Here is a 26720-nt window from a genome sequence, read left to right as displayed (position 1 = left end):
GCTGTGCCGCCTGGGCTCATTTAGGTAACGCTGAGAAATTCAAAGGTAAAATGCATGCACATTAACAAAAATGCATGCACATTAACAAACATGCAATTGTATAAAAACGAGCACTTGGCTGTGCCCTCCGTTAGTCCACATTTTCACGAGACAGCCCCTGAATTCATTTACTCTGCACTGTTTAAGGTAGACTAACAGTTACTGAGACTGTCCACCCTAGCTACTCACTATGTGAATTTACTACACAGAATAGTTGTAGCTAGATTTTGACTTTTTAAAATTGTTTGCGCTTTTTCAAAAGGTTAACGTGGTCTGAGTATCTCAGTTCAATTAAATCCTATTTGATTAGGCAAAATGTTTGGCGCTGCACACCGAGCCTGGCCAAGCTCTAATGAATATTGGCCTCCACAACATTTAAGGTGCCTCAAACTATGTCACTCTGTCTCTGTCAGCCAAAAGAAAGTGCAAAAGACAAAGCTGATGTGTGGGACATTCAACCAGATAGGCTTTTGATTGAAAGGCTGAATTGTAATAACCATAATAATTATTCTGTCAGTCAGGGAGCGTGGCAGACAGAGAGCCAACCCAATTTATCTTTCAATTCTGCAATGAAGAATTGCACTGCCACATCTCCAAATGTGCATGAGTAAATAATTGAACTATACAAGCTCTTGATTTATTGTCTACACAAAATGAAAGAGTTTAGCAATCGATCTTACATAATTTATCCAAACACAGAAATACACAGAAATAAAACGGCGCCTGCTTACTGTAGCCAGCTCATCAAACTTTCCAAAGAGTTCATTCAGAAGCTTCACCAGCTCCTGAGCAGTGCACTGCGATGCCAAACTAGTGAAGCCCACAATGTCAGCGAATAAAATGCTGAAAGAAAAGCAAAGAAGCATTAGTAGTGCTGAATATTCCACCAGGTGCCAAAACATTCGCAAAGTGCACTAATGTGATACTTACAAAAAAACATACTTGATACTTTCGCCATGCAAATAAGGGGCCCTTCATGAAGGCACCTGTTTATCTGTGCCTGCAGAGCTTAAAGGGAATTTTTATTTAGCTGAATATTTATCAGAGTAAATACCTTATTTTAGAGATCACAGCCCGGAAACAGAAACGTGCTCATTGTTTATGAGCCTTAGGGGCTTATTTACCAAGGCCTTGCACCACTTTTGCGTCATTTTTAACATGAGAAAAGTGATGCAAAAGTGGGGCAAGGGGCTTGTAAATCTGCCCCTTAGTGTCTGAGAATGAAATTCAAACTCGCAGGCACCGCCGTCTTTAGGAGTGGAGAGGTTCTCCCCCCACAACCTTTTCGCAAAGCATGAGGGGCCTGATTTACAAACTTTTTGCACTGGGTTTGCACCACATATATGCCAAAAACTAGTGCAAAACATTTTTCTATTATTTACTTTCATGGGCAAAACTTGTTTTGAGCTGGAAAATTGTCTAAAAGTAACTCAAAGCAAAGCTTTACATCCTCTGCGGCAGATGGGTCTAACATGGGTGGTACATGGGCATCCCTGGCTGTAGCGGTCCGTGGAGGGAGTGACGGTGGGGCAGTGAGGCGGGGCGGGGGAGGGGCAGGGTGGTGACATGTAAACACCGGAATATGGATGAACGTAGGTAAGTACACATTTAAATAAATAAAACAAATTCCTTTGCGCGCGCTGCATCGCAAAATGCGATGCAGCGCGCGCAACGAAATTTTGATTTGCTTATTGTGAACATTGACCAAAGAACTACAGAGAAATTAGCCAGATAGTTGAAGAGTTTTGGGACCCACCTCTCTAGGCGGTGTCAGCCTATGTATGACATGACAGTGAGACCCCAAGTCCGTATGAGATACCCACTCTCAGAGGTGATTGTAAATAAGAGCAAAGGGAAATTCTGATTCTTGGAAACCCAACAGGTAAACATTTGGAGATGCAGTTTGCTTGCTATTAATGGTGTATGCTCAGTGGAATAGGACTAGGGGACTCTAACAGCGGTGTTTATGTTATGTGTCCTTACTGAACGCCTTCATTAGGCAGTAGCTGTGGGTGATTTTCAGTGATCAGACATAGCTCCTACTAGAGGAAAGGTTGGAGACCACTGCTCTAACAGAATGCAGTCTGCGTCAAGGGTATTTTAATCACCACTCCTATGGTGTACTGACAGTACTATTGCACACCACAGGTCTCCATTTTACCACTGCCTGCTGGTAGCAAGACAGAGTGCTTTCTCCAATCCATTTTGACTGTTTACTGCTGCGCCGCAAGGGTAAAATGTGACTTTGCCATTCCAGAGCAGCATTTTACTGGACCTTTTAAACCTCAACATTTTTAATTGCAACACGGATGAAACAGAAAAGGTGTAAAAACTAAACAGACAGTAAACTAAAACGCTCCAAGAACACGTCTTCCTTACCAATTGTCTACCTTTTACATCATCATGGAGTAACCTATCACCATGTTTATCAATCTATTTTTTCATCCCAACAACAACATGGGTGAGGGATAGTGGTATCAGTAGTCAACATTCAGCCTACAGGAAAGAACTATAATAAATTGTTCTGTACCTTTCTTCTCTTGATCATTATTTCTGTCTTTTTCATTTTCTTTCCTTCTTTTTTCTTCCTTCTCTTGCTTGATTCTTTCTTTTTATCCATCCTCCTTTCTCAAATTCATTCATCTATCACTCTTTTCATCATCCACCCATCCATTCATCCATCCATGCACCTATACCTTAATCTATCACCACCCCACTCTTTCTCCTTCCATGTTCTGTTCTATTTGCCCCCGCCATCCTAATATCCTTATGAATGGATTTTATGACATTCTGACTGGAGGCAAGCTGACTCTGACTAAAGTCAAAAGAGCGGAAATCTAAATTTTAATATTTTATGCTACCTAATCTAGCTCAAGCCAATAAAGTTAAGGGTTCATGTCACCCCTGCCCGCCCGTACCATCTACCAGGTGTCCATAACTTATTCCTTTACTGCCAGAAGTCCTTGGGCGGGTCTTCCAGCACCGTGGAGGACACAGCTGCTGAGTGGCGCCTACTGTGTTTCCCTACTGCCAATCAGGGCTAGAGAAGCTAGAATACAAAGTACATGCAGATCTCTTGACTGGGGGTGAATGTTTTGATTTGTTCTGCATTCCGTCTATCAATTGTGTGTCTTTTGCTTTCTCACCCTAAGTGCGCTGGGTATGTTCAGACGTGGGTCCTGGGCTCCCTGTGCCACTGGATTCAAGATATCCTGGATGATGAGGGGTAAAACCCCGAAACCTGCCCTAGGATGCTTGTTTCTGGTCCAGGGAGGATCTGGCTTGGCAGTTCGGGCTGGACTGTTCCCATGAGGCACAGGGTCAAGACTGATTTGCATATGGCCAGGTCTAACTGGGGTGGCATGGTGAGCAAAAGAATGATGGATTTTACCCAGATCTCTTGACTGGGGCTGAATGTTTTGATTTGTTCTGCATTCCGTCTACCAATTGTGTGTCTTTTGCTTTCTCGCCCTAAGGGCACAGCCAAGTACTCATTTTTATACAATTGCATTTTTGCATATGGCCAGGTCTAAACTGGGGTGGCATGGTGAGCAAAAGAATGATGGATTTATCTTCTTTATCTTTTAGAGTGTTATATAGCGTGAACTAGAGCTGAAGATATCAGGTATCAGAACGCTTTACATGTGCACCTGTTGCGTTACAAACGGACACATTCATTTTTGTGAGGCACAGGGAGATTAAGTGATTGCCCAGAATCACAGGATTTTGAGCATTGTTGCTGAGACTCGAACCTGGTTCCTCAGCTTTGAGGTCGACTGCTCTAGCCGTAAGGCTACATCCTCTCCCAACCCAGATCTCTTGACTGTGGGTGAATGTTTTGATTTGTTTTGCATTCCGTCCATCAATTGTGTGTCTTTTGCTTTCTCACCCAAGTTCAGCAGGACATCCAGGCTCCAGAGTTAAATAAAACCTCACACATTTCTTTGTGAAGGACAGATGGTCAGTAAAAACATTGAAATGACTCCCTTGTCTCCTTTTAAATGGAGCATCACATAGAAAAAGCTGGCAAGAAAACTGCCAACGTACATATTTTTTTGTTTTCTTCAGGAGTACTTATCAGCACGACAAGGACATTACCATTCTGCCAGGGGCATAATGAGACAGACAGTAGACAGAAGAGTCTCGATCTTTGCTCATGCTTTTTAATACATTGATGAGTGATCGATTTTAACATGAGCACAGTGAAAACCCACATGAAAGAAAGCTAATGGACAAATTAAGACTCTGGTGGTCTCTGACCAACAGACACGTGGTGGTACAGCGGTGGCGGTCCTGTGGCCGTCTTATCCCAATATGGCCCTTAAGATCGCCACCTCTGCGCTGACTGGGGTGTCCAATATGCAAGGCAGGACTGCGGTTGTCACCGAGTTTCCCCACTGACAAAAGGCTGTGAGTAAGGAAACAAAGGGGGCCCTACAGGGCCCCAATGCCCCCACCACCATGGGCATGCATTCAAGGGGGCACAACATGTGTCCCCCTGTTTGCATGCACCCCATGTTCCAGCACGGCATGGACTCTATAGTTCATGCTGTGCTGTAACTGCTTTTGCGTTCCCATCGCGGTGCCCATTTTCAGGGCACTGTATGGGAAAGGCAAAAGAAAAGCCAGCCAGAAACAAGTTGAATTTGTAATCTGGTGGGCGGACCATGCACAGCTTTGGCAGTGCTGTGCCAGCGCAAAGCCAGTGCAGCACCACCAAAGTCACAATCAGGCCCTATGTTTTACTGCGGATAGCAGTCGGGATCACTTTAGTTTTAACCAGTGGCTATTCTACAAAGAGTTGAAACTATCAGATGAACCAGCATCCGTGCCTCGATCCAGCACAGGACTGGAGATGCACGTTCCTTTGGTCACTTTCTATGCACTGAAAAATGTGGATGTCATCGGATTTATTTAATTAGTTAGTTTGTTTGTTAGTTAGTTAGTTTTGTACACAGAACATACATAGTTTTACTCTGAATCTAAAGGATGGTAGGCAGTAGCGGTCCGTGAAGGGAGTTCGGTGAGGCAGTGAGGCGGGGCGGGGGAGTGGCAGAGTGGGGAAATGTAAACACCGGAATATGGATGAACGGAGGTAAGTACACATTTAAATAAATAAAACAAATTCCTTTGCGCGCGCCGCATTACAAAATGCAATGCAGCGCGTGCAACGAAATTTGTTTTATTTATTTAAATGTGTACTTACCTCCGTTCATCCATATTCCGGTGTTTACATTTCCCCACTCTGCCCCTCCCCCGTCCCACCTCACTGCCCTACCCTACTCCCTCCACAGACCGCTACTGATGGTAGGTATTTTTTATAGGAAAAAATGTAAAAATCCCTATATTTCAAAAAAGAAATTCCCTTCTGAAAAGTTTTTTCACCGGAACATTATTACCATCAAAACGTTTTTAGGCATTGTGTACACACTTTGAAACTTTGGGAACAGCAAATTTGAGCATCTTGTTATTTGCAGCTGCCAAAATTAAGCTAAAAAAAATCTAGACATAAGCAATGTAAATTTATAATTAACCGACCTTTCCTGGTTGTTCCTCCATAACCCAATATGTGCTGATTCTCCATATATAGGATAAGGGTAAATAGATAAAGAGTCATTTGAATGTACACTGTAAAAATTTCCTTTTAGTACTCTATTCTTTCTAAATGCATTTTCCTCATCCTGCATGCTGTTTTCATGTAGGCGTAGGTTTAGGAGTATAAAAACAGGTGGGAAATGTATTGCAGCTGTGCGAATGTTCATCTCATACCAGTGGCGTAACAAAATGTGAGGGGGCTTCCTTGCAAGATATACTTAAGGGACCCTCACAGCAGTAGGGGCTGAGGGCCTCCCTCCAGTATGGGTAAGCCTGCCCCCCCCCCCTGCACCGCGGGGGCTACGGGCTGCAGCTGCCTCATACAAATTACATTTTCCTGTCGCTTCTATTTGTGTCACTTATAAATGAAAACATTTGCAGCCTCTGTAGAGCTCTCAAGCCATGGATGATGCTTCTGAACTTGTAACTTACACATTTCAATCCTGATGAAAGTCACCAGGGCGTTATCACAACTTTTCACATGCATAAGGGAGGCTCCTAGGAGCATCCTGTTCTCTGTGTGTTTGTTCAACCGCAAACAATACTTCTTTTTTACCCAGCCTAGAAATTAATTTTTGCCACGAGAGTGACTTTGATAAACATCATTCCAGCAAAACCCCGATTGAAAAGTATATTTCTTGGAAATCATTTATAGTTTTATTTCCACTGATGATAGAGCAGGTATTTCACTTCATTGCACATGCATTCTACTACCTCCCATTTCTGTGATGCCACATGGCTGGTCAATGTTGACTTAAACCTCTGTGGGAGTGGAAGGAAACTCTCACCATTAACTGAGCTGACTGGCAAAGGCATGGGCGGAAAGAACATATATTTTTCAAGTATTTGAGTGATAAGTAAATGGCCAAGGGTTCGAGGTTGGACTGATGGTACTAAGGCATTGTCTTCTTTTCAGTGTTTACAAGGTCCCTTATGTTAGCTTTTTCAACATTTTTAACACTGTGGTATCATTTGAAGGCCTGGGCTGTGGGAGAAAGGAGCACAAATATAGAAAAAAATTACTCACTGTGTTAAAATTATGCTTTAGAATGCTTTGGATGCGCAGAAATGTTTATGTGAGAAAATGACTCATAGGCAAAAGAATATACGCATAATATTTAGAATCCTAGTAAAAAATCTGCAATAATATTAGTCAATCACATGTAGGATTCAGAATGTTTCAGAATGTTTTGCTAATTAAGGTGTGTTTTTCAAAATGTTTGCACCAGGCAACCAATTTTAACATGTACCTATAATGAGGCCAAAACGGTTTTCTTTTTCACTCGACTCTTGTTCACAGCTAGATGAGTAAGATATTTTGTGCAACTACTTAGCACTACTGACATCTTTTAGAAATGTGCTGACTATAACATCCTGTTAATGCAGCTCATCACCCTATATTAGATCATGTATTTATAATACAATGAGCTTATTAAAACTGCTTATATTAAATGATGGCTTTGAGAGTTTTACGATTGCTGCTTCCCAATAACATTGATAGTTGCTTTCATATTATTGACTAGTCATATACAACAAACTCATAGTGCATCCTTTATGTTACGAAGAGAGTTCTCATGAAAACTTTCTCTCATATAACAAGTACTGTAGTAATTGTATCAAACAATGGCGACATTAGGGCAGTCTGTGGGAATCGGAAGAGGCATCGCATGACCGACAACACCATCTTGTGAACTACTCTCATTGGATGTGGACAAAAGACACCTTCAAAATTGTTAAGATAGTATGAACATATCTTAATGAGTGTTCCTAGCTAGTTAACATACACCCTCATTTCGGGGCATATGTATCAACATCACCATTTGCGATTCTCAAATAGCGATTTTTAAAGAATCGCTATTTGAGAATTGCAAAACGGGATGTATTTAAAAAATCGCAAACTTTTTGCGATTTCTTAAAATTCCTTAATTGCGATTAGCAAATTGCGAAATCGCAATTAAGGAATACCTGCCCATTCATTTCTATGGGCCAGGAGACCCATAGGAATGAATGAGAAGTAATTCTCAAATAGCGAATTCGCAATTTGCTAATCGCTATTTGAGAATAATTTCAAAGGTGCAAGGGTGTCATGATGACACCCTGAAGCACCCCTGAAATGAGCATGTGTGTGCATATGGCGCACATACATGCCCTAAGGGCATGTATGAGCGTCACGTGGCACTTTGCAAAATTCAAAAAAGTGCATTTTGAAAGGAAATCGCAAATTACCACCAACTGGAAGTTGGTGGTAATTTGCGATTTCTTAAGGATAATTCGCACAACTTGGGTGCTTTTTACATATCATTTAAGAAATCGCAATTTGCGATTTCTTAAATGCTTACGCAAAATTAAAAAATCGCTAAATTAGCAATTCCTTAATTTTGCGATGGGATTTTGCCTAATACATCCCGTTTTGCGAATTTTTAATCGCAAACGCTGTATTTTGCGAATCGCAGCGTTTGCGATTAAAAATTAGCTTGATACATATGCCCCTTCATTCCTTAGACTTTTCGGATGGCCCTGCTGCTGGATTTTTCCTATGACTCTTCTTCTGGAGACTTGTTTCCTTGGCGTTTTCTGAAGGCAAATATTTCTATTTTACTTCTGATCTGATTGGATTACTTGTGATCAATGCTACTTCAGTCTTATTTACAGTTGGTTCTGCAGCTGTAGACAACTCTGCTGAGTTTCCAGAACTACTGTTTGAGAAGCTCATCTCTTATTTGCTCTTTTCCAAAGGAACTCATCATGGGTTCTATTTAGAATGGGTCCTTTAGTTAGCTTACTATGTTTCTTTATGGTGCACTGTGCATTTTAATGCTGACTTTAACCAATATATTTTAATATTTCTGTAAACTTACTAAAGTGAATAAAAATAATAAGAGACCCTAACCTTATTATAAATAAGGTTTTGAAACTTTCATCAACCTCTCAATATTGACTAATCGCCAAAACAAAATGTCTATGATATATTATTTGTTTTTCAAAGAGCTCTGATTCACCTATGTCGACCTCTCCGGAGCCGCCAGGATTCTCCACTGCAAGATTTGTAAGAGGGTGTCTATAAAGACTGAACCATCTTGGCAAGTCCTTGGGCTCCCCCAGCTGTTACACAGTGGTAGGCACAAATGGCCTTTTTTTAAATGGTGTTCTTTTTTGTTTATGAAAAGATTCAGGCAGACGTGTTGGAAAAATTGTAGATGTTGACTATAAATAGTTTGAAAAACATCCGTAGATTAGTTTTACTGAGGAAAATATGGCAGCTGGCATTGTGTTTGAAAAAAAAGTACTAATTAAATGTTAAAACTGCAGCATCAGTTTTAGAAAGTAGTGTCTTGATACATAAGGAAACACTGCTGCATGCTGAAGAAAGTAGAGACATACGTAACACGTTTTTCCATGTGGTCGGCTATGAAAAAGATAACCCTTATGAATCAGAACTCCTCTTATGAAAGAGAGAGGCTGCAGGAATAATGAATGGCAAGAACAAGAATTTCAGTGAAAAAATGGATAGTCTGCAAGTAATAATCAGGAACGGGGAAATGGTGTGTGGCTAATTGTATGTAATCAACCCCCTGCAGGAAATTCTTCCTGACAAGAATCTGGTTGTTGCTTAAGTATGGTTATCACACTCTAACCAATAACTCAATTTCTTACACTGGTCTATCAGGTCGGTGTGTGGGCTGTTTTTAGGTTGTATGAGGGCCTATTTTAACTCCCATGAGGGTGGGTAGTTCCTCCCACTTTTTGGCTGGAGGGGACAAGTTTTAGACCTGGCATTTCTTGGCGTGATTACTCCTGACATTTGCCTCTACCTCCCTTATTTTTGGTGCTGTGATAGATTTTGTTTTGCCAACTTAAAGGCTTTGGACACTTTGCCACTGCTAAACAGTGTCAAAGTGCAAGTGCTCCCTGTATAAAGTGTAATGGTAATTGGTTGAATATGATTAGTATGCTTGCCTTGCTAGTAAAGTCCCTAGTAAATTGCACTATGTGTGCCAGGGCTAGTTATGCAAATGCTACTAGTGGGCCTGCAGCGCTAATTGTGCCACCCACACAAGTAGCCTTAAAAAGGGAACTCAGGCCTGCCATTGCAGTGCCTGCACGCAGTTTGTTAAACTGCCATGATATTCTGACAAGTGCACTCACTTGCCAGACCTTACCCTTCCCTTTCTATGCACATTAGACAACCCTATGGTAGGTTTAAGGTACCCCCTGGGCAGGGTACAGTGTAGGGGTGGGCGTAATTTGCGTAGTTGCGCTACGCAAAGCTCAGCGAAACGGTAAAAAATGTCAGCGAACACGCAGAAATTCCACGAACACGTGGAATTGCTTGTTCGCGATGTTTTTTCCTGTTTGAGATGGCTGTGTGCGTGCTCGGGGGGAAATATCTTGCGAACACTCATTTTGAGAACGCGAACAAGCAAAAACTTCTGCGAAGCCGCGGAATGCAGAATTGTGGGCAATTCCGAGTTCCCCCGCGGAACGTGAAATTACCCAAATTCCGCGAGCGGAACGGAATTTACCACCCAGCCCTAGTACAGTGCATGTAAAAGGTAGGACATGAACTAAGGTGTGTGCAATGTCCTGATAGTGAAATAATCTCCATTTCGTTTTTCACTGTTGAACGGTCCTCTTGCACATAGGATAGATTGGGAAGGTTGTATAATATGTTTTACAGCCTATCTTCCCAAAGCCTTAAGATGGAGAGGTGAAGTTAAATATGCATGAACTCACAAAGTAATAGCACATCTTTTTATGAAGGTGTTTTTTGCATTGTGTGTTTATAAGCCACTCTTTTAGAAGTGGCTGGGTTTTTGTGCTCTAACATTTCTGTGTGTCTCTGCCTGGTTGTGGATTGACTGTCTGGATTTGAAAGCGATAGGATCTGGGGAATGTCTTGACCCAGGGCAGGAGGTGAGACAGCAACAGGCTCACCTGCATCTGGAGTTTAGGGGGAGGAGTGGCCCCTAGAGGTGAAGAGGCCCGGGTTGCTGCTATAAAACAATTGTCCCATCTCCTGCTGAGTGATTGAGAATCCAGACCCCCCCTAATCAAAGGAAGAAGGTGTCACTGGCAGGGAGGCACCCAGAACTGGTTTGAACAGGGGTCAGTGCCCCCTGAACACAAAGACTTCAAAGCCATTGAGGTGTATAACTATGCGAGCCAAAGCCCCTGAACTTTGAAGAATGGCTTGATCAAGATTGAACAAGACTGGAGCTACTTCGGGGTCTAGAGGAACCTTTGCCAAGGAAGAAACAACTGAATAGACTGAAGGAAAGGACTGACCCCTGCTGTGTGTTCTGGGGTTGGGCTGCAGTTTGCTGTTTTAACCAAGGAAAGGCTAAAGGGACTTTGCTGTGTGCTGTGTCCCCCTGCTTGAAAGGACTTTGCTGTGCTGTGTCCTGAAATAACTTATCCCCAAGGGCCCGAGGTGAGCTGGCTCCCTGTTGCGGAAACTCAGGAACACAAAAGTTTCCAGGAGAGTCTCAGCGGCGCTGTGTGCACGTGCTTATTGCAGCCTGAGACCCTCGTAAGCAATGTCCTGTGATCGGGGGCACCTGGAGTCCAAGCGAGGATCAGCGACGCTGTGTGTGCGTGCTTTTTGCAGCCTGAACCTTTTGTGAGTATTATCCAGTTATTGTGTGCACCGGAATCCAAGTGAGTCTCACGACGCTGTGTGCGTGTGCTTTGTGCAGTGTGAGACCTTCGTGAGGATTGCCTTGTTATCGTGCACCTGGAATCCAAGTGAGTCTCATCGACGCGATGTGCGTGTACTTTGAGCAGCGTGAGAACTTCGTGAGGATTGCCTTGTTATCGTGCACCCGGAGTTAAAGTAAGTCTCAGTGACGCTGCATGCATGTTCATCGTGCAGCCTGAGACGTTCGTGTGGAGTGCCCGTGATCATGCACCCGAATCTCAAGGAAGTCTCAGCGACGCTATGTGCGTGTGCCCGGTGTCAGCCTGAGATCTTCGTAGCAGTAGCGGCCCGGACCGGCAGCCCTGGAGGAGCTGAGCCACCGGCCTGAGCCCTCTGTTGCCAAGTCCCAAATATTGCATCGGAGGCCCAAGTCGCTGGATGAGGAGAGGAGAGTGAGTTTGCACCCCCCAAGGTAATGCGTCTCGGCTCCTTTGGAGAGGCTCAGGCTCGGAGGGAGACGCTCTTGGCCACTTTCTCATTTCAGCCACGCAATCCTCTGCTTCGGCTCAGATTGCGGATGTATTGCCAAGGGAGTGGCAGTACCGGGCCGGAGTGCGGAGCGCCACTTTTTGTGTTATACCTTATCCATGTGGGGGGCCACTGTTGTCAGGGACTACCTGCGAGTCAGCACGGGTAGAGGAGGGACCGCCTGAGGCACGATGATCGGTGACAGAGTGTATTGCAGATTACTCTATTTCGGCATAACGGAGTACCTGATTGTCGTATTACACATTGAATCATTAATGCATAACTAAGCACCCGATTAGTGTATGACGCATGGCATTATTTCTGCATAACAAACTACCTGATTGTCGTATGATGCCTTGCATTGTTTCTGCATAACGAACTACCTGATTGTCGTATGACGCATTGCATTGTTTCTGCATAACAAACTACCTGATTGTCGTATGACGCATTGCATTAGTTCTGCATAACGAACTACCTGATTAGCGTATTACGCATTGCATTATTCCTGCAAAACGAGCTACCTGATTAGTGTATTTACGCATTGCCTAATTTCTGCATAACGACGTACCTGGTGGTTGTATTACACATTGCATTATTTTCACGTTGCAAAGTACCTGATTGTTGTGTTACGCATTGAATTATTTTTACATTGCAAAGTGCCTGATTTTTGCGTACGCATTGTATTATTTTTACATTGCAAAAGTGCCTGATTCTAGCATTACGATCTACATAGCATGGTGTTAAGATTATAGTAGACTGTTTACAAGTGCTCATTAATATTGCCAGAACTTACATGTGCTGGCTGTCCTAACCACCAGCCAGAAGGAATATTACAAATACGCATATGTTGGATTTATATCGTATGGTCTTATCGTATATCTTTTCATATAAAGTTTATACTCGTTTTTATAAAACTCGTATGGAGTCTATTTGTGGTGTCATCATTGGGTTGGTGTGAGCGTGGTTGCAAATACTTTACACATTTGCCTTGAAGATAAGCCTGGCTGCTCGTGCCAAGCTACCGAGGGAGTGAGCTGGGCTATCTCAGAAGGTGACCTTCCTTTCCCTGACGTGGAACCCAGGTCTAACAATAGGTATAATAAATATATAAAGAAAACCTATTCAGTTGTCTGTCAACTTTCCCCCTGCCACACCCTTCCCCACCCCACTGCGCTTACCTGTGCCGTCCTCTGCTGCTGGTTTATAATATTAATTTTCCTGAAACAAACATTGCCTGCAGTAGGCACAAATGCATGCAGTCTCCCATACCTTGCAAATCACCTATACAGTGTGTCCTCACAGGTTTAAAACCACCCACCGGGCCGTGAGTGTCACACTTTTTCGTCTTGTGAGCTTAGTCTCACATAATTACCAAATTTTGTGGTAAACCTATTTCATATAATCTGTCTCCTCTGAAGCTTTTTTGCATAATTTGTATTAGCAAGAGACTGGTTCAGGGCAGAAAAAGCTTTTGCAATTTTGTGTTATGTTTGTGGGCTGCTTAAATACTTTACACAATCGCTCTAAATTAACTTGATTGATTAGCTACCTAGCTATCAGAGGGTGGAGCGCAGTTTAATGTAGTGACTTTTTTTGTTTCACTCTTACATGGATGGTGATTGCTGCTTGAGTAGGGTCATCACCCCCTCAACCAATAATCCAATTTCTTACAGGCAAATGTTTTTATGAAATAGTAACACCTGATGAGTCTTATCACCATTGGCTATTTCAAGAAGTTGTCTTTTTAAAGGAATATCATCTCAGATTATTTGTTAATATATGTAGATGAAATGATAAATACTGGAAAAACAATGCAGTTTTTCCATTTCAACTTTCTGTATCTTGTGACGAAATTCATTTGATAGTTCATAATCAGACAATACAAGCTTTAATATTTGGCAAAATGGGTTATTTTTCTTCCTTATATCTGTTCCCAGAGAAATTGCTGGCAGAAACCTAATATAGCTGAATTACAGTATAGAGGAAAAAGATCTTTACAAGGCAGAGCTATAACTATTCAAAAAACTTCAGACCAAAGCCAAATCTAACTAATTAAGCAATCCTTCAACAGCTAGAAATTCTAATACGGATGCCTCTTTTTGTAAAAACTCGCTACATTCTTTCAAGACAAGGTAGAGGTTATCTTTAATGCTTTGACTTCTAGCCTACGCTCGGAGGGGACCTGCATGACTGACAACCCACAGTCAGTGGCTTCCAATGGGGCCAAATTAGGACTGTTATCAGTGAAGCTAACAACTTGGATGCTGATTCATCAAAACCATCTCAGTTTAGGAATACCACTCTTTCGGCCTTCTCCCCCCTTACAATTGGTCAAGTAACAGATCTGTTTAGTCAAATCAAATCAGGGTCCCCTTTTGACCCTTGCCTCCTAGAGTTTTACAATTAGGCTCTGCCATACTTCCTGGACACCTTTTAATAATTTTCAATCAAATGCTCCATCTTGGCTACTCCCCCAAAAGTTGGAAAATAGCATCAATTTTTCCTCTTTTAAAAAAAACTAATCTGGATGCTGATAATCCCAACAATTATAGGACTTCCTTTTCTGGCCAAGATAATAGAGAAAGCCATGAACACCAAGCTTTCTCTATTCATCCAGGAACATAAATTACTGGATTCCTCCCAGTTTGGCTTTAGAAGCCAACACAGTCTGATTAGAGCCTCGGAATATGTCAGAACAACTTTAGATAAGGGAGGGAACGCTGCCCTAATTCTGTTAGATCTTTTGGCAGCGTTCGATACTGTTAGCCATGAACTCCTTATCAATCGTCTGTCTGAGATAGGAGTCAGAGGTACCGCTCTTAAGCTCCTTCCTCAGATCCTTTCTCACAGACAGATCACAGTTCCTGGAATGTAACGGTCAAGGTATGCATCTTTTACTCTACCCTGTGGGTTACCACAAGTATCGGCATTGAGTCCCACTCTTTTTAATCTACACGTTACTCCTCTGGTCTCACTGATTAAAAGCTTTGTTATCTCATTTGTCTCATATGCTGACGACACCCAAATCGTAGTGTCAGTCACAGAAAATCCTGACAGCACAGCAGAATGTTTTCACAACTGCATGCTACAGATCAGTAGTTGGATGTCCAACAATTGTTTGAAATTAAACTGAGATAAAACTGAGGTATTACTCTTTGGCAATCACCCATCATTTTGGTCCCCTAACTGGTGGCCTCAGGAAATGGGTGCGCTCCCAACTCCTGTTCCCAAAGCGAAAAATCTAGGAGTCCAATTTAATGAAAAAATGTCCTTTCTGGGACACGCCAATGCCATCACTTCCTCATGTTTCTTTATGTTTAAATCACTTAGGAAGGTCTTCCCTTTCATCCCTTTGGACCTTTGCAAAGCAGTGATCACAGGACTGGTTTTTTCTAAAGTAGACCACTGCAACAGGCTTTTTCTGACTGCCCACAAGAAAGCTCTGGGCAAGCTCAAAATGGTCCAAAATGCGTCTGCCAGATTGCTTCTAGGAATACCAAAACATCAATCAGTCTCCAAGTCTCTCCCCTTACTTCATTGGCTCCCGGTGAGAAAGCGGGTAATGTTCAAGTCTTTGTGCATAGCCCTTCATCGTGATTGTCCAGAATCCATCAAACAGCTCTTTTAACAATACATCCCTTCAATGACTTAAGATCTTCCTTCCATGCCAATTTGGTCATTCCTAAATTTAAAAGAGGCACCTAGGGAGGCAAGAGCTTTGCAGTGGCTACTGGAATTCGATGCCTCTGAAACTAACAACCTAAAAAATGTGTTTATCTTTCGTAAGGTTCTAAAAACCTAGCTGTTTAACAATTAGCTCAGCATTTTTTTTTTTTTATCCTGCCACTGCTGCCCCAACTGCCCCGCCCCCCAGCGTGTTCCTGCTCCCGCCTCCAAGATGCTCACCCTTCCCCCGACCCCTACTTTGTGGCGAAAGCTGTGCGGCTACGCTGCTGGTGCGCTGATGGCAAGCCCGTCTGTGCCCATCCATGACCCAACCATGACCAGCGCCATGGACCCTTGTCCCCAGACCCCCCCACCACTACAACCCCAGCACTCTCCATGCACTCAACCATGGACGCAACAACAATTGCCAGCTCATGATGCCAAACAACACCCACAGCCCGATCTCCTGTCGACACTTCTGCAGCACCTTCACCCACCTCCGGACCCAGGCAGCCACCCCCAACCCACATGACGGCACTGCACTCAAGCCCCTGAGCTGCATCCTCCTCAATATATGTTCCATGCACAGACATGCCATAGAAATTTTGGACCGCCTCAACACTCACTCAACCAATGTCACCTTCCTCACAGAGACCTAGACCAATGCCAGCTCCGCTCCAGATATCGCAGTCTCCATCCAAGATCAATGCAAGATCCTGAGGCAAAACCACCCCTACAGCCCAGGAGAAGCCCTCGCCATCATCCAGAAAAGCTCCCTCCGACTAACAATCACCAACTTGGTCGATGCCTCACCCCTCATGAAACACATCCACTTCCATATCCAGCCAAACCCTAGAATGACTCTCTGTGGAACACTCACCTACAGATCTCCCGGACCACGCACCCCCTTTCACCAGCATCATCACAGACTATATCGCTCCCCACGCCCTCGCCTCCATGGACTACATGCTGCTTGGAGACCTGAACTTCCACCTAGATAACATCAGTGATCCCAACACCACCGCCCTCCTGGAGAACCTCACCAACATAGCACTGAAGCAACTTGTCTCCACTGCCACTCACACCGCAGAACAGATACTTGACCCCATCTTCGCCAGAGGAAGCAACATTTGCTTCAGCCACACCATGGAACCGCTCTGGACAGACCGCCACTGCATCCCCAACACCCCCCCAGCGACGCCATCCAACAGACCCTCCTCACCTAGACCCCTCTCATCACAGAACACACCGCAAAGACAATGAAAAGCATCCACTCCGGAGCACCTACTGACTGACCCCTGCCCGCCGGACATCTTCCACAGGGCCACCACCACCTTTGCACCCAAACTATGCCGAACGCTCAACTGCTCCCTCAAGACTGTCACATTCCCCGACAACTGGAAATGAAACTAAGTCAAACCCCTCATCAAGAAGCCCTCTGCAGACCCAACGGATCGAAAGAACTTCAGGCCCATCTCACTTCTCCCGTTTGCCACTAAAGGCATTGAGAAAGTCATCAACACCCAGCTAGCACACTTCATAGAAACCAACAACATCCTAGACACCTCTAAATCCAGATTCCACAGCAACCACAGAACAGAGACTGCCCTCATAGCCACCACCAACGACATCTTTGCCCACCTCGACCAAGACCATACAGCAGCACTCATCCTCCTGGACATGTCAGCAGCCTTCGACACTGTCTCCTACAGCACACTAGCCGCTGAACTTCACAATGCCCACATCCAGGGAACAGCCTTAGACTAGATTGGATCTTTCATCTCAGGAAGAACACAAAGAATAAGACTCCCACCCTTCATCTCCGAACCAACAGAGATCAGATGCGTAGTACCCCAAGGATCCTCACTTCAATGTCTACATGGCCCTCCTCGCAACCATCGTCGGAAAACATGGACTCAACATAGTCTCATACGCCGACAACACCCAGCTCAACCTCTTCCTCATCACCCAATATCCCTGCTACCTCTTCTGGGCAAACAGCTTGAAGGCCTAATAAACAAACAGTTGGGATCTTATCTTGAGTCCAACTATATTCTTGATTCCTCACAATCGGGCTTTCGCCCTGGGTACAGTACAGAGACGGCGCTGCTGGCTGCGACCGATTCCTTGAGATTGAGGGTTGATGCAGGAATACCTGTTATACTGATACTATTAGATCTCTCCGCAGCCTTTGATACCATCTCCCATCCAAGGCTCTTGGAAAGGTTGCAGGAGATCGGTGTACAGGGTGTGGCACTAAAGTGGCTTCAGCATTTCCTAACAGATAGACAGCAAACCGTCATCCAGGGCCCGTACTCATCATGTGAAATAAGCTTGGACAAGGGTATTCCACAGGGCTCATGTTTGAGCCCCACCTTGTTCAATATCTATATGGTCCAATTAGCAAAGATTGCAGAACATTTTGGCTTTGAGATTATATCCTATGCTGATGACACCCAGCTAATGTTCACTCTAGGCCAAGACCTGATAACAGCAAACAAGACGTTTTGCATCTGGAATGCTAGCAATCTCCAACTGGATGACGGAAAACTGTCTTCAGCTAAATAGAGAAGACAGAGATCATGCTGCTGGGAAAAGCTTCCTCCATCTGGTCGGATGAATGGTGGCCACACCAACTGGGTACCATTCTGGTGCCCAAACTAAGTGTAAAGAATGTAGGCACAAAACTAGATAAAGCACTTACGATGAAAGATCAGGCTGCAGCAATAAAGAGCGCTTGCTACTACAATCTACGCCTTCTGCACAGAATCTTTCCTGTCCTCCCCATGACAGTTCAGAGAACTCTGGTCCAGGCCATGGTGATAAGCAGACTGGACTATGGAAATGCTCTCCTAGCAGAAGCTAGTGAATCACTGCTTTCCAAACTCTAGGTATTCCAGAACACGGCTGGCAGGCTTACGTTGAAAGGCCCTTCTGGAACGCCCTCAGCGAACCCTACTGAGGGAACGGCACTGGCTTCCAGTAAAGAACCGTTCCCATATCAAGATCTGCTGCCACCCCTTCAATGCCTTAAAAGGCAAAGGTCCATTTTTCCTTCAAAAAAAGCTAACATCCTATGCCCCAAGGCGAAATCTCAGATCCAGCGACAAAGCCTTACTGTGTGTCCTTCGTATTTGCCAAACACGCCTGGGTTGGCAAGACCTTCTCATATCTCACGCCAAAATACTGGAACAAACTTCCATTAACCCTGAGATCCATCCCCACATATGTTAAATTTAGAAAACTACTAAAAGCATACTTATTCTGATTTCATTTGATATGCACCTCCTGACAGGATCCAAAAGAGCGCCGAGATGGCCCCGGGTGAGTTGAGCGCTATAGCAAATGATGTTAACATAACATAACCAAGGAACCCAACATCACCAGACACAGTTTCCATGAAGGGATGAAAGACATCACAACCTGGATAAGCAGCAGCTGCCTGAAGCTCAAATTAGAGAAAACAGAAGTCCTTATCCTTGGCTCCACCCCCTCTGCATGGGACAACACCTGGTGGCCCTCCGCCCTCGGAAACCCTCCCACTCCAATGGACCATGCTCACAACCTCAGCATAATACTCGACTCTTCAGTCACCATGAACTGTCAGATCAACGCTGTGTCCTCCACTTGCTTCAACACACTCTGCATACTTCACAAGACATTCAAATGGATCCCCCAGTGCCAGGAAGATGGTCACCCACATACTCAGTACCAGCAGACTTGACTATGGAAAAGCCCTTGATGCAGGAATCAACAAAAAACTCCTCTGCAAACTCCAGACAGTCCAAAACGTCGCATCCACACGACATGACCACATCACCCAACACATCCGCGACCACCACTGACTCCCGTCGAAAGAAGAATAACCGTCAAACTCCTCTCACATGCCTACAAAGCCCTCCATAACACTGGACCCCAATACTTCAATGAACGTATCTTATTCCATGCCCCCAAGAGAAACCTCCGCTCTGCAGACCTCGCCCTAGCCATGGTCCCCTGCATACACAGGGCCAAAGCGGGGGCAGATCCTTCTCCTACCTCGCGCCCAAGACGAGGAACGAACACCCTCACCACATCTGATGAAGCACTGCACCAATTCAGAAAGGACCTCAAGACCTGGCTCTTGAAATGACCTGCGGAGCTGCTCGCCCCCCCCCCCGGTGACTTGAGACCCCCATGGGTGTGTAGCATGCTTTAAAGCCCCTGATTGATGGATTGATTGCACCCCCACTGACGACGACATCCCATCAGTCATGGAAAACCTCAATATCAGACCCGGATGGACCCAAATACAGTTGTCAGAGGAAACCTCACCTCTAGACCCTGTGCCCCCGGCTTCTGCTACGCAATCATGAAACCATCACCCCCCCCCCCCCCCCTGGCAATCCACTCTAGGAACTACATCTTCCACTGCAACCTTAACTTCCACCTTGATGACTCCAATGACCCAACTTTACCAACCTCCTGGAAAACTTGAGCAACATTGGTCTCAAGCAACTGGTCACAGCCCCACACATAATACAGGACACATACTGGACCCCAGCTTTACAGCCAGAGATGGAATCAATTTCAGCAACACCACTAAACTCACCTGGACATACCACAGCGTCATCCACTTTGCAACTGCCTGCTCACCACCACACTTCACCAATCCCCCCAACCCTGCATGCTGGAGCTGGAACAGAATCACTGAGTCCCAATGGACTGCCGCAAACAGAGCTCACACCACCAGCAGCCTTGAGCCAGCCATCCCAGACTTCTCAAACTGGATCACCAACTGTGCCAACACTATTGCCTTCATAAGATTTACCAGCACCAGAAGATCGACCAAACACACCAGTTGATTCACCCCAAAACTTGGAACATTCAAATGCAAGTGCAAATGATTAGAGAGACAATGGCACACCTGCAAAATTCCATAACACTTCACATCCTATAAAACAGTCCACGGCAACTACCACCACCTCCTCAAAGAATCCAAAAAGGACACCCTGACCACCCTCTTCGAGACAAGAATCAGTAAAATGAAAGAACTGTTCAACATCATTACAGAATTCTCATGCCCTTCATCTCAATTCACCTTTACCAAGCCCTCAGGAACTCCCTGGTGAACTTCTTCCCAAAAAATATAGCAGACATCTACAGCAACTTTGGCCAGCAGACATCTGAATTCAACCACCCCCTAACTCTCATTGGCAATGCCCACAGCCACCTCACCGAATGAACTCCTCTTATGACATCCATCGCCACTGCAATCATAAATTCCTTTCGCCTTGGAGCTCTGACCGACCCCTACCTCCAGCACATTTTCAACCTGAGACAGAATGAAATCAGCAGCACACTCACCATCATCCCTAACTCATCCATCACCACTGCTATGTTACCTAATGCCTGGAAACACATGTAGGTGAAACCTGTCATGAAGAAGCCCTCCGCTGACCCCAAAGAGCTCAAGAACTACCGCCCTATCTCTCAGCTCCGTTTCCCAACCAAGGTCCTAAAGAAAGCCATCAACCGCCAGCTCATCAATCACCTGGAAGAAAACAACGTACTCAACGCCTCTCAGTCCAACTTCTGTTCAAACCGCAGCACCGAGCCCAAATTAATAGCCGCAACCAACAACATCAGAGCCATCTTCAACCGATATGAACTTTCATCCTTGATGCTCCTCGACCTCTGAGCAGCCTTCAACACTGTATTCCACCATACCCTCATTGCCAGACTCCACCGCATCAGCAGCAGAGGAAACACCCTCAAGTGGATCTCTTCCTTCCTCACAGGATGCACACAAATAATCTGCATCCCTCCATTCACCTTGGAATCTAAAAACATAATCTAAAAACATAATCTGCAGAGTCCCCCAGGGATTGTCCTTCATCCCCACCCTCTTCAACACCTACATGACCCCACTGGCCGACATTGTCCGCGCAATGGAACCAACATCATTTCATACGTGGATATCAACCAACTCATCCTGTCCCTCTCAGAAGATACCACCACCACCAAAGGTAACTTCCAGAACACTATGACCAATGTCGCTGAAAGGATGACATCCAGCTGCCTGAAACAGAACACTAACAAAACTGAAGTTCTCATCTTTGGAAAGAGCTCTTCCCCATGGGACTACACATGGTGGCCCTCGGCACTGGGACCCGCATCAACCCCTAACAACCACACCCGCAACCTGGGCTTCATCCTGGACAGTAACCTCCCCACATAGAGCCAGGTCAACGCAGTCACCCCCTCATGCTTTCACACCCTCTCCATGCTTCGCAAGATTTTCAGATGGATCCCCATCAACACCAGGTAAATGGTAACCCAAGCCTTGGTCACCAGCCAACTAGACTACAGAAATGCATTCTATTCTGGATGCACCACCCAGCACCTCAAACTACTACAATCCATCCAGCACACCGCACTCAGACCTCCCTTGACCTCACCCAAATGGACCAGCATCAACCCCCACCTCAGAAAGCTCCACTAACTCTTCATTCTCAAGAGATGCAAGTTTAAACTGCTCACTCTCTCCTATAAGGCCCTCCACAACTCGGACCCTCCTACATCAACCACCGCGTGACTTTTCACCAACCGACCAGGCAACTCTGATCCACCTCCCTCCCCCTTACACATGTCCCCCGCATTTGACGGAGCTGCAGTGGAGGCCGCTTTTTCTTCTAGCTCACTGCCAAATCCTGAAACAACCTTTGACTCCACCTCCGTACCTCCCTCTCTTTCACCGACTTCAGGGAGGGACTGAAGACCTGGCTCTTCGAACGAGGCTCACACCACTTCAGCGCCTGGATACCCCTCGGGTTGACAAGGCACGCTTAACAAATACTGTTTGAAAGAGATCAATTGATCCTTTTCTACCACATGTCCTATGGCCCAAATGTATTTGCTGGAACAAAATTGAACATTAACCAATTCAAAATATCAAAAGATTCCACAGCACTCCATACAAATTCAGACAGTCCATAGATAAAGGATGTGTAGTAATGATTCAATTGCATATCTTTATTGAGGAAAGAGAAGTTCTTTAGTCATCTGTACATTCATTACTGGAACAGCCAATCTTCAGTATATTCAATTTGGGATAATAGCTGACACGTGTTTTGTCACTAAACAACTTTTTCAAGTCTGTGAAATCATATATAAATACATAATAGTAAAAAATGTGAGGAAACAGAGACAAACTGCTGGACCAGTGCTGAACAGGAAGGATGTGATAACATATTATCTTGTATGAAACTTATCACAGAAAATGTTGTTAGTGATGAGTAGTATAGATCCAATCCACCACGGGAAATGTGCAAAGTGCAAACTACAAGATATGGGGAAGAAAGAAGAGAGTATAAAAAAGTAGACTAAACTCCACGCTGGAACACAAAACATGCCATTGTGTTTTGGTCTTGTCCGTAGCAGTATTGGGACGCAGTTTGACATCATAAAGCTTGTGAGAAAAAGTGAGCACCCTACCATTACGATAGTCATTTTCATTCCTTTTAGTTTTGTCATCTTTTTTCTTTGATGTATAATTTATGAGTGCTCAAATCATCCCTAAATATCTTATGGTTCCTTTCAGTCGCTTCAGGTAAGTTAAGGCCCTTGATCTCCTCAAGTTTCTCAATTTCCTGTATCACTGTCTCTCTCTTCCTTTCTGCATGTCTGATGAGGATGTCCATCATTCCAAAAAAGGAGGACAGTTTAAGGTGTTCTCCTTCGTTAAGTAAGTCAATATCCGGGTCCTCAAAGGAGGGAAATATGATCACCCGTAGGCCCTTAGGTACCTGCCTGAGATCAATGTATCTTTTTAGAATGGTGAAATCCCACCATCTCTACTGCTCGTTTACGGAGATGTTCAAGTTTAATGAATTTCTGTTTGAGACCCTCTTTACTAGTACTAGGTGGTGTGTCAGTCTTAATATCTGGGGGTCCATTAGGATGTAGGGCGGTGGGACCACCGCCACGCTGGCAGTGCGGAAAAATGCCTTTTTCAACGCGTTAGCAGCGGACATCACGCCCGCCATATTAGTATGGTCAAACATAGGCCAATTCCTGACCGCCGTGGTGCGACGTGAACCGCCATCAAAGTGCGCCCGCCATTGTGGCGGTGGGAGCCAATGGAGACCCTCCGCCGTGCCGAATGACGTCCGCCCCGCTCCACAAATTAGGATGCTTCAAGTAAGCAGACGCACCGCAGCGGAGACACCACCCAACCAGAGACGACGGTATCTCAACAGCGGAGCGCGAAACCAGAGTCCTGGTCACGACCGCCATGGACCCAGCTCTACACGTCTTTCCGGTGCTGTACCTGCTACATCACCAGGAACTCATGGACCGCCGCGGACGCCGCCGCAGGTACGCAATAGCACAACACATAACACACAACCCACAGCCTGACACAGGGTCCAAATCCACATCAGATACCCTAGGGGGGATAGGGACACATCCACAAGGGCACCCGCACATCACCCACCTGCCACAAATGCACCCCGCTGCATCCTGGACACACAGCTACCGCCACCATGCAGCAATGTCCCGGTCACGTCACCGCAGCGACAAACACAAGCAAATACATGCGCAATGCAGAAGGCAGTGCCAGGCATGGGCAGGGCACAAATACCACAGGGCCACACCCCCTCCCACCACACACTAGGACACCCCATGAAGGCACATGACATGTGCCCCTCCTGTGCACCACATGCACAACAACAAGCCAGGGCACCCTGCACCACACAACAAACAATCATGGAGACACACACTGCAGGAGTGGCTGCACAGGAACACACAACACACAGCATAGTAACACAGGGCCAGGGAAACACACACAACACCACACTCAGGGAAATGTAAATGAGGACAAGCAACAAATGAACACATAAAAGGAACCAACATTCAAATGGACACACAGCCTGCACAGTCACACATACATATCACAGACTGACACACACATACACACCCCACATGCCAACAGCAATGGAGCACAACAAATAGGGAAACCAAAGTGGGCTGCACACAAATGGAAGGCCATGGAGACACACAACAAGCATATGTGCATCACATCAACACAAGGAACAGAGCACAACACCCTCACACCATCAAAGCACACATGGCTGGCACAGTCAGGCTGGCTCAGTCAGTGAAATCAAACCACAGACAGCTCAGTGCAACCACACAGGGAGCCAGCAAGGCAAACCATGTATAGGCACAAGGATGAAAGGATGAAAGGAAGGCCCTGAAGTCAAACTGGGAACAGCCACACATACATACAACTACTTCACAGGAGTACACAAGCAGCACTACACACAGGGACCATCTACACACCTCAGGACTGAAAACACCAGTATGAATCGACACACATACCCCCCTCACACCAGCAGCACACAACACCAGTGCCAAACACACTGAAAGCTACCCATACTTGACAGGCAATACACACACAAACAGCCACACACCCTGGGCTCAGTCACAAACATCACACACACACACACACACACAGGGATGCCACCACAAATGTGGATCAAATACAACAGACAAACACATAAACCAATTGAAACACACACAGAGCCACAACAACAACAACAGACATGCCCTGTGCAGCTAAACTAGGGAAAGGCAATGGGAGCATAGACACAACAGGAGTGCACAATCTCATCACTCAGGAACAATGCACAAACAACCTTCCACAACACACACCAGAAGTGCACCATCACAGAACAACACAGCCACAGCAAACAAACAACAGATGCACAGGCATAACAATCACATAGCAAACATAGCACGACATCAAGGAATGCACAACAGGCAATCACAAGGCAACATACACACAGCACAGCATGCACAACAAGCTGTGTGTGCACACCAAGCATACCAGACACACACAGAGATCAGTGACAGAACAGCAACCCACACAACACCATACAGCACAGCATATGGACAACAGCTCACCCAGGAAGTGAAGCAATAACACAAAAAAACACACATACATACAACAAAACACCCAATAGATGCACAAGTCTGGGACACAAAGGTGGAAACAACTTGACCACAGAACTGGGCAGCACACACAGTTGAACGGCATAGCAGCAACCATGACTGACAAACAGCACCAGAACATCACACATGACCCATTGGGGAAATGCACTGAGTGCCACATTGACCCTGGACAAAGAACTGCACCACAAAGCACAGTGGCACAAATGAAGTCATGGGGAGGCACACACACATACAAGCCAAGGGGACAGTTCACACCAAAGTGAAGTGTACTGCATGTCAGTAGGGGACATGGCAGGAGTGTACCATACACAAAGAGAGGGAGTGCAGACCCACAATGGGTACGCAGCTGAAGCACAGATAGGGGATGGCATGACAACACACACAACATGCCACACTGGAGGCACGAAGGCACCATGGGACAGCAAGGCATGAGAAAACACAATCACAATGGCAGTAGGGAGCAGCAGGTCTGCACAGACCCCACAAACAGCCACCAGACACAGGGATGTGCAACAAAATAAAACACTGAATTGCCAGTAACACCCTCTGCATACTCACAAGTGACAAAAACAACAAAGAGTCAGACAGAACTGCAAGGACACACCAACACACTGCACAGTGCACAACATACAACTCACACCTGGGCATACAACCACATCCACAGGGATGAACAATCAAAACAACAGGCACACAACTCCTGGGTGACACATGTGTGTAGTTGACATTGCAGAGGCATGCACACATCAACACTCCCCACAAACTCACCCCCTTCACACTTCACACTACCTGGCCATCCAAGAGCACACATGGAAAGTAAGGCATGGGACTAGGATGACTGGCCATCACAAGATGACCTCACACATACACCACTGGGCACACATATAGGAAGAACACACACATGATGACCCTGGACAGCCTGCCTGCAATACTGTGTGCAGAAACCCACCCTGTGCTGGCAGTGCCCCCCAACCTGGCATGTGTACAATTGAGCCAACATGAACTAATCAAGTAAATGACTACTGCTAAACATTCAAAATTGCCACCATTGCCACCACAAGTATCTGGGCCAAGAAGAACTGAAGACCCTGTCACCCCTGAACAAAAGAGAGCAAGTGAGTCCAAACATTGAACATGTTGAAGTGCCACACAGACCATGTGGCACAGTAAACCATTTACACACAGCAAAAGAACTTTATTCAGTTAGGACACTGACAAAATAGACAACTGGAGCAACCGTCTTTATTCACATATTGCACAG

At 45.3% G+C, this 26720-nt stretch overlaps 1 protein-coding gene across 1 annotated transcript in view; it reads right to left on the bottom strand.

Moving 5' to 3' along the window:
- Window positions 1-26720, bottom strand: part of ADCY1 (adenylate cyclase 1) — a 1095828-nt gene that overhangs the window by 600607 nt on the left and 468501 nt on the right. The window contains exon 4 of the mRNA XM_085606626.1: window positions 771-882. Coding sequence (XP_085462752.1) covers window positions 771-882 — 112 coding nt within the window. The remainder of the gene's footprint in view (window positions 1-770; window positions 883-26720) is intronic.

This window comes from Triturus cristatus, chromosome 5_2, assembly GCF_964204655.1.
Source record: "Triturus cristatus chromosome 5_2, aTriCri1.1, whole genome shotgun sequence".
Taxonomy (NCBI): Eukaryota; Metazoa; Chordata; class Amphibia; order Caudata; family Salamandridae; genus Triturus; species Triturus cristatus.
The sequence above is the reverse complement of the archived record's forward strand: the minus strand, read 5'-3'. Positions and strand labels throughout refer to the sequence as shown.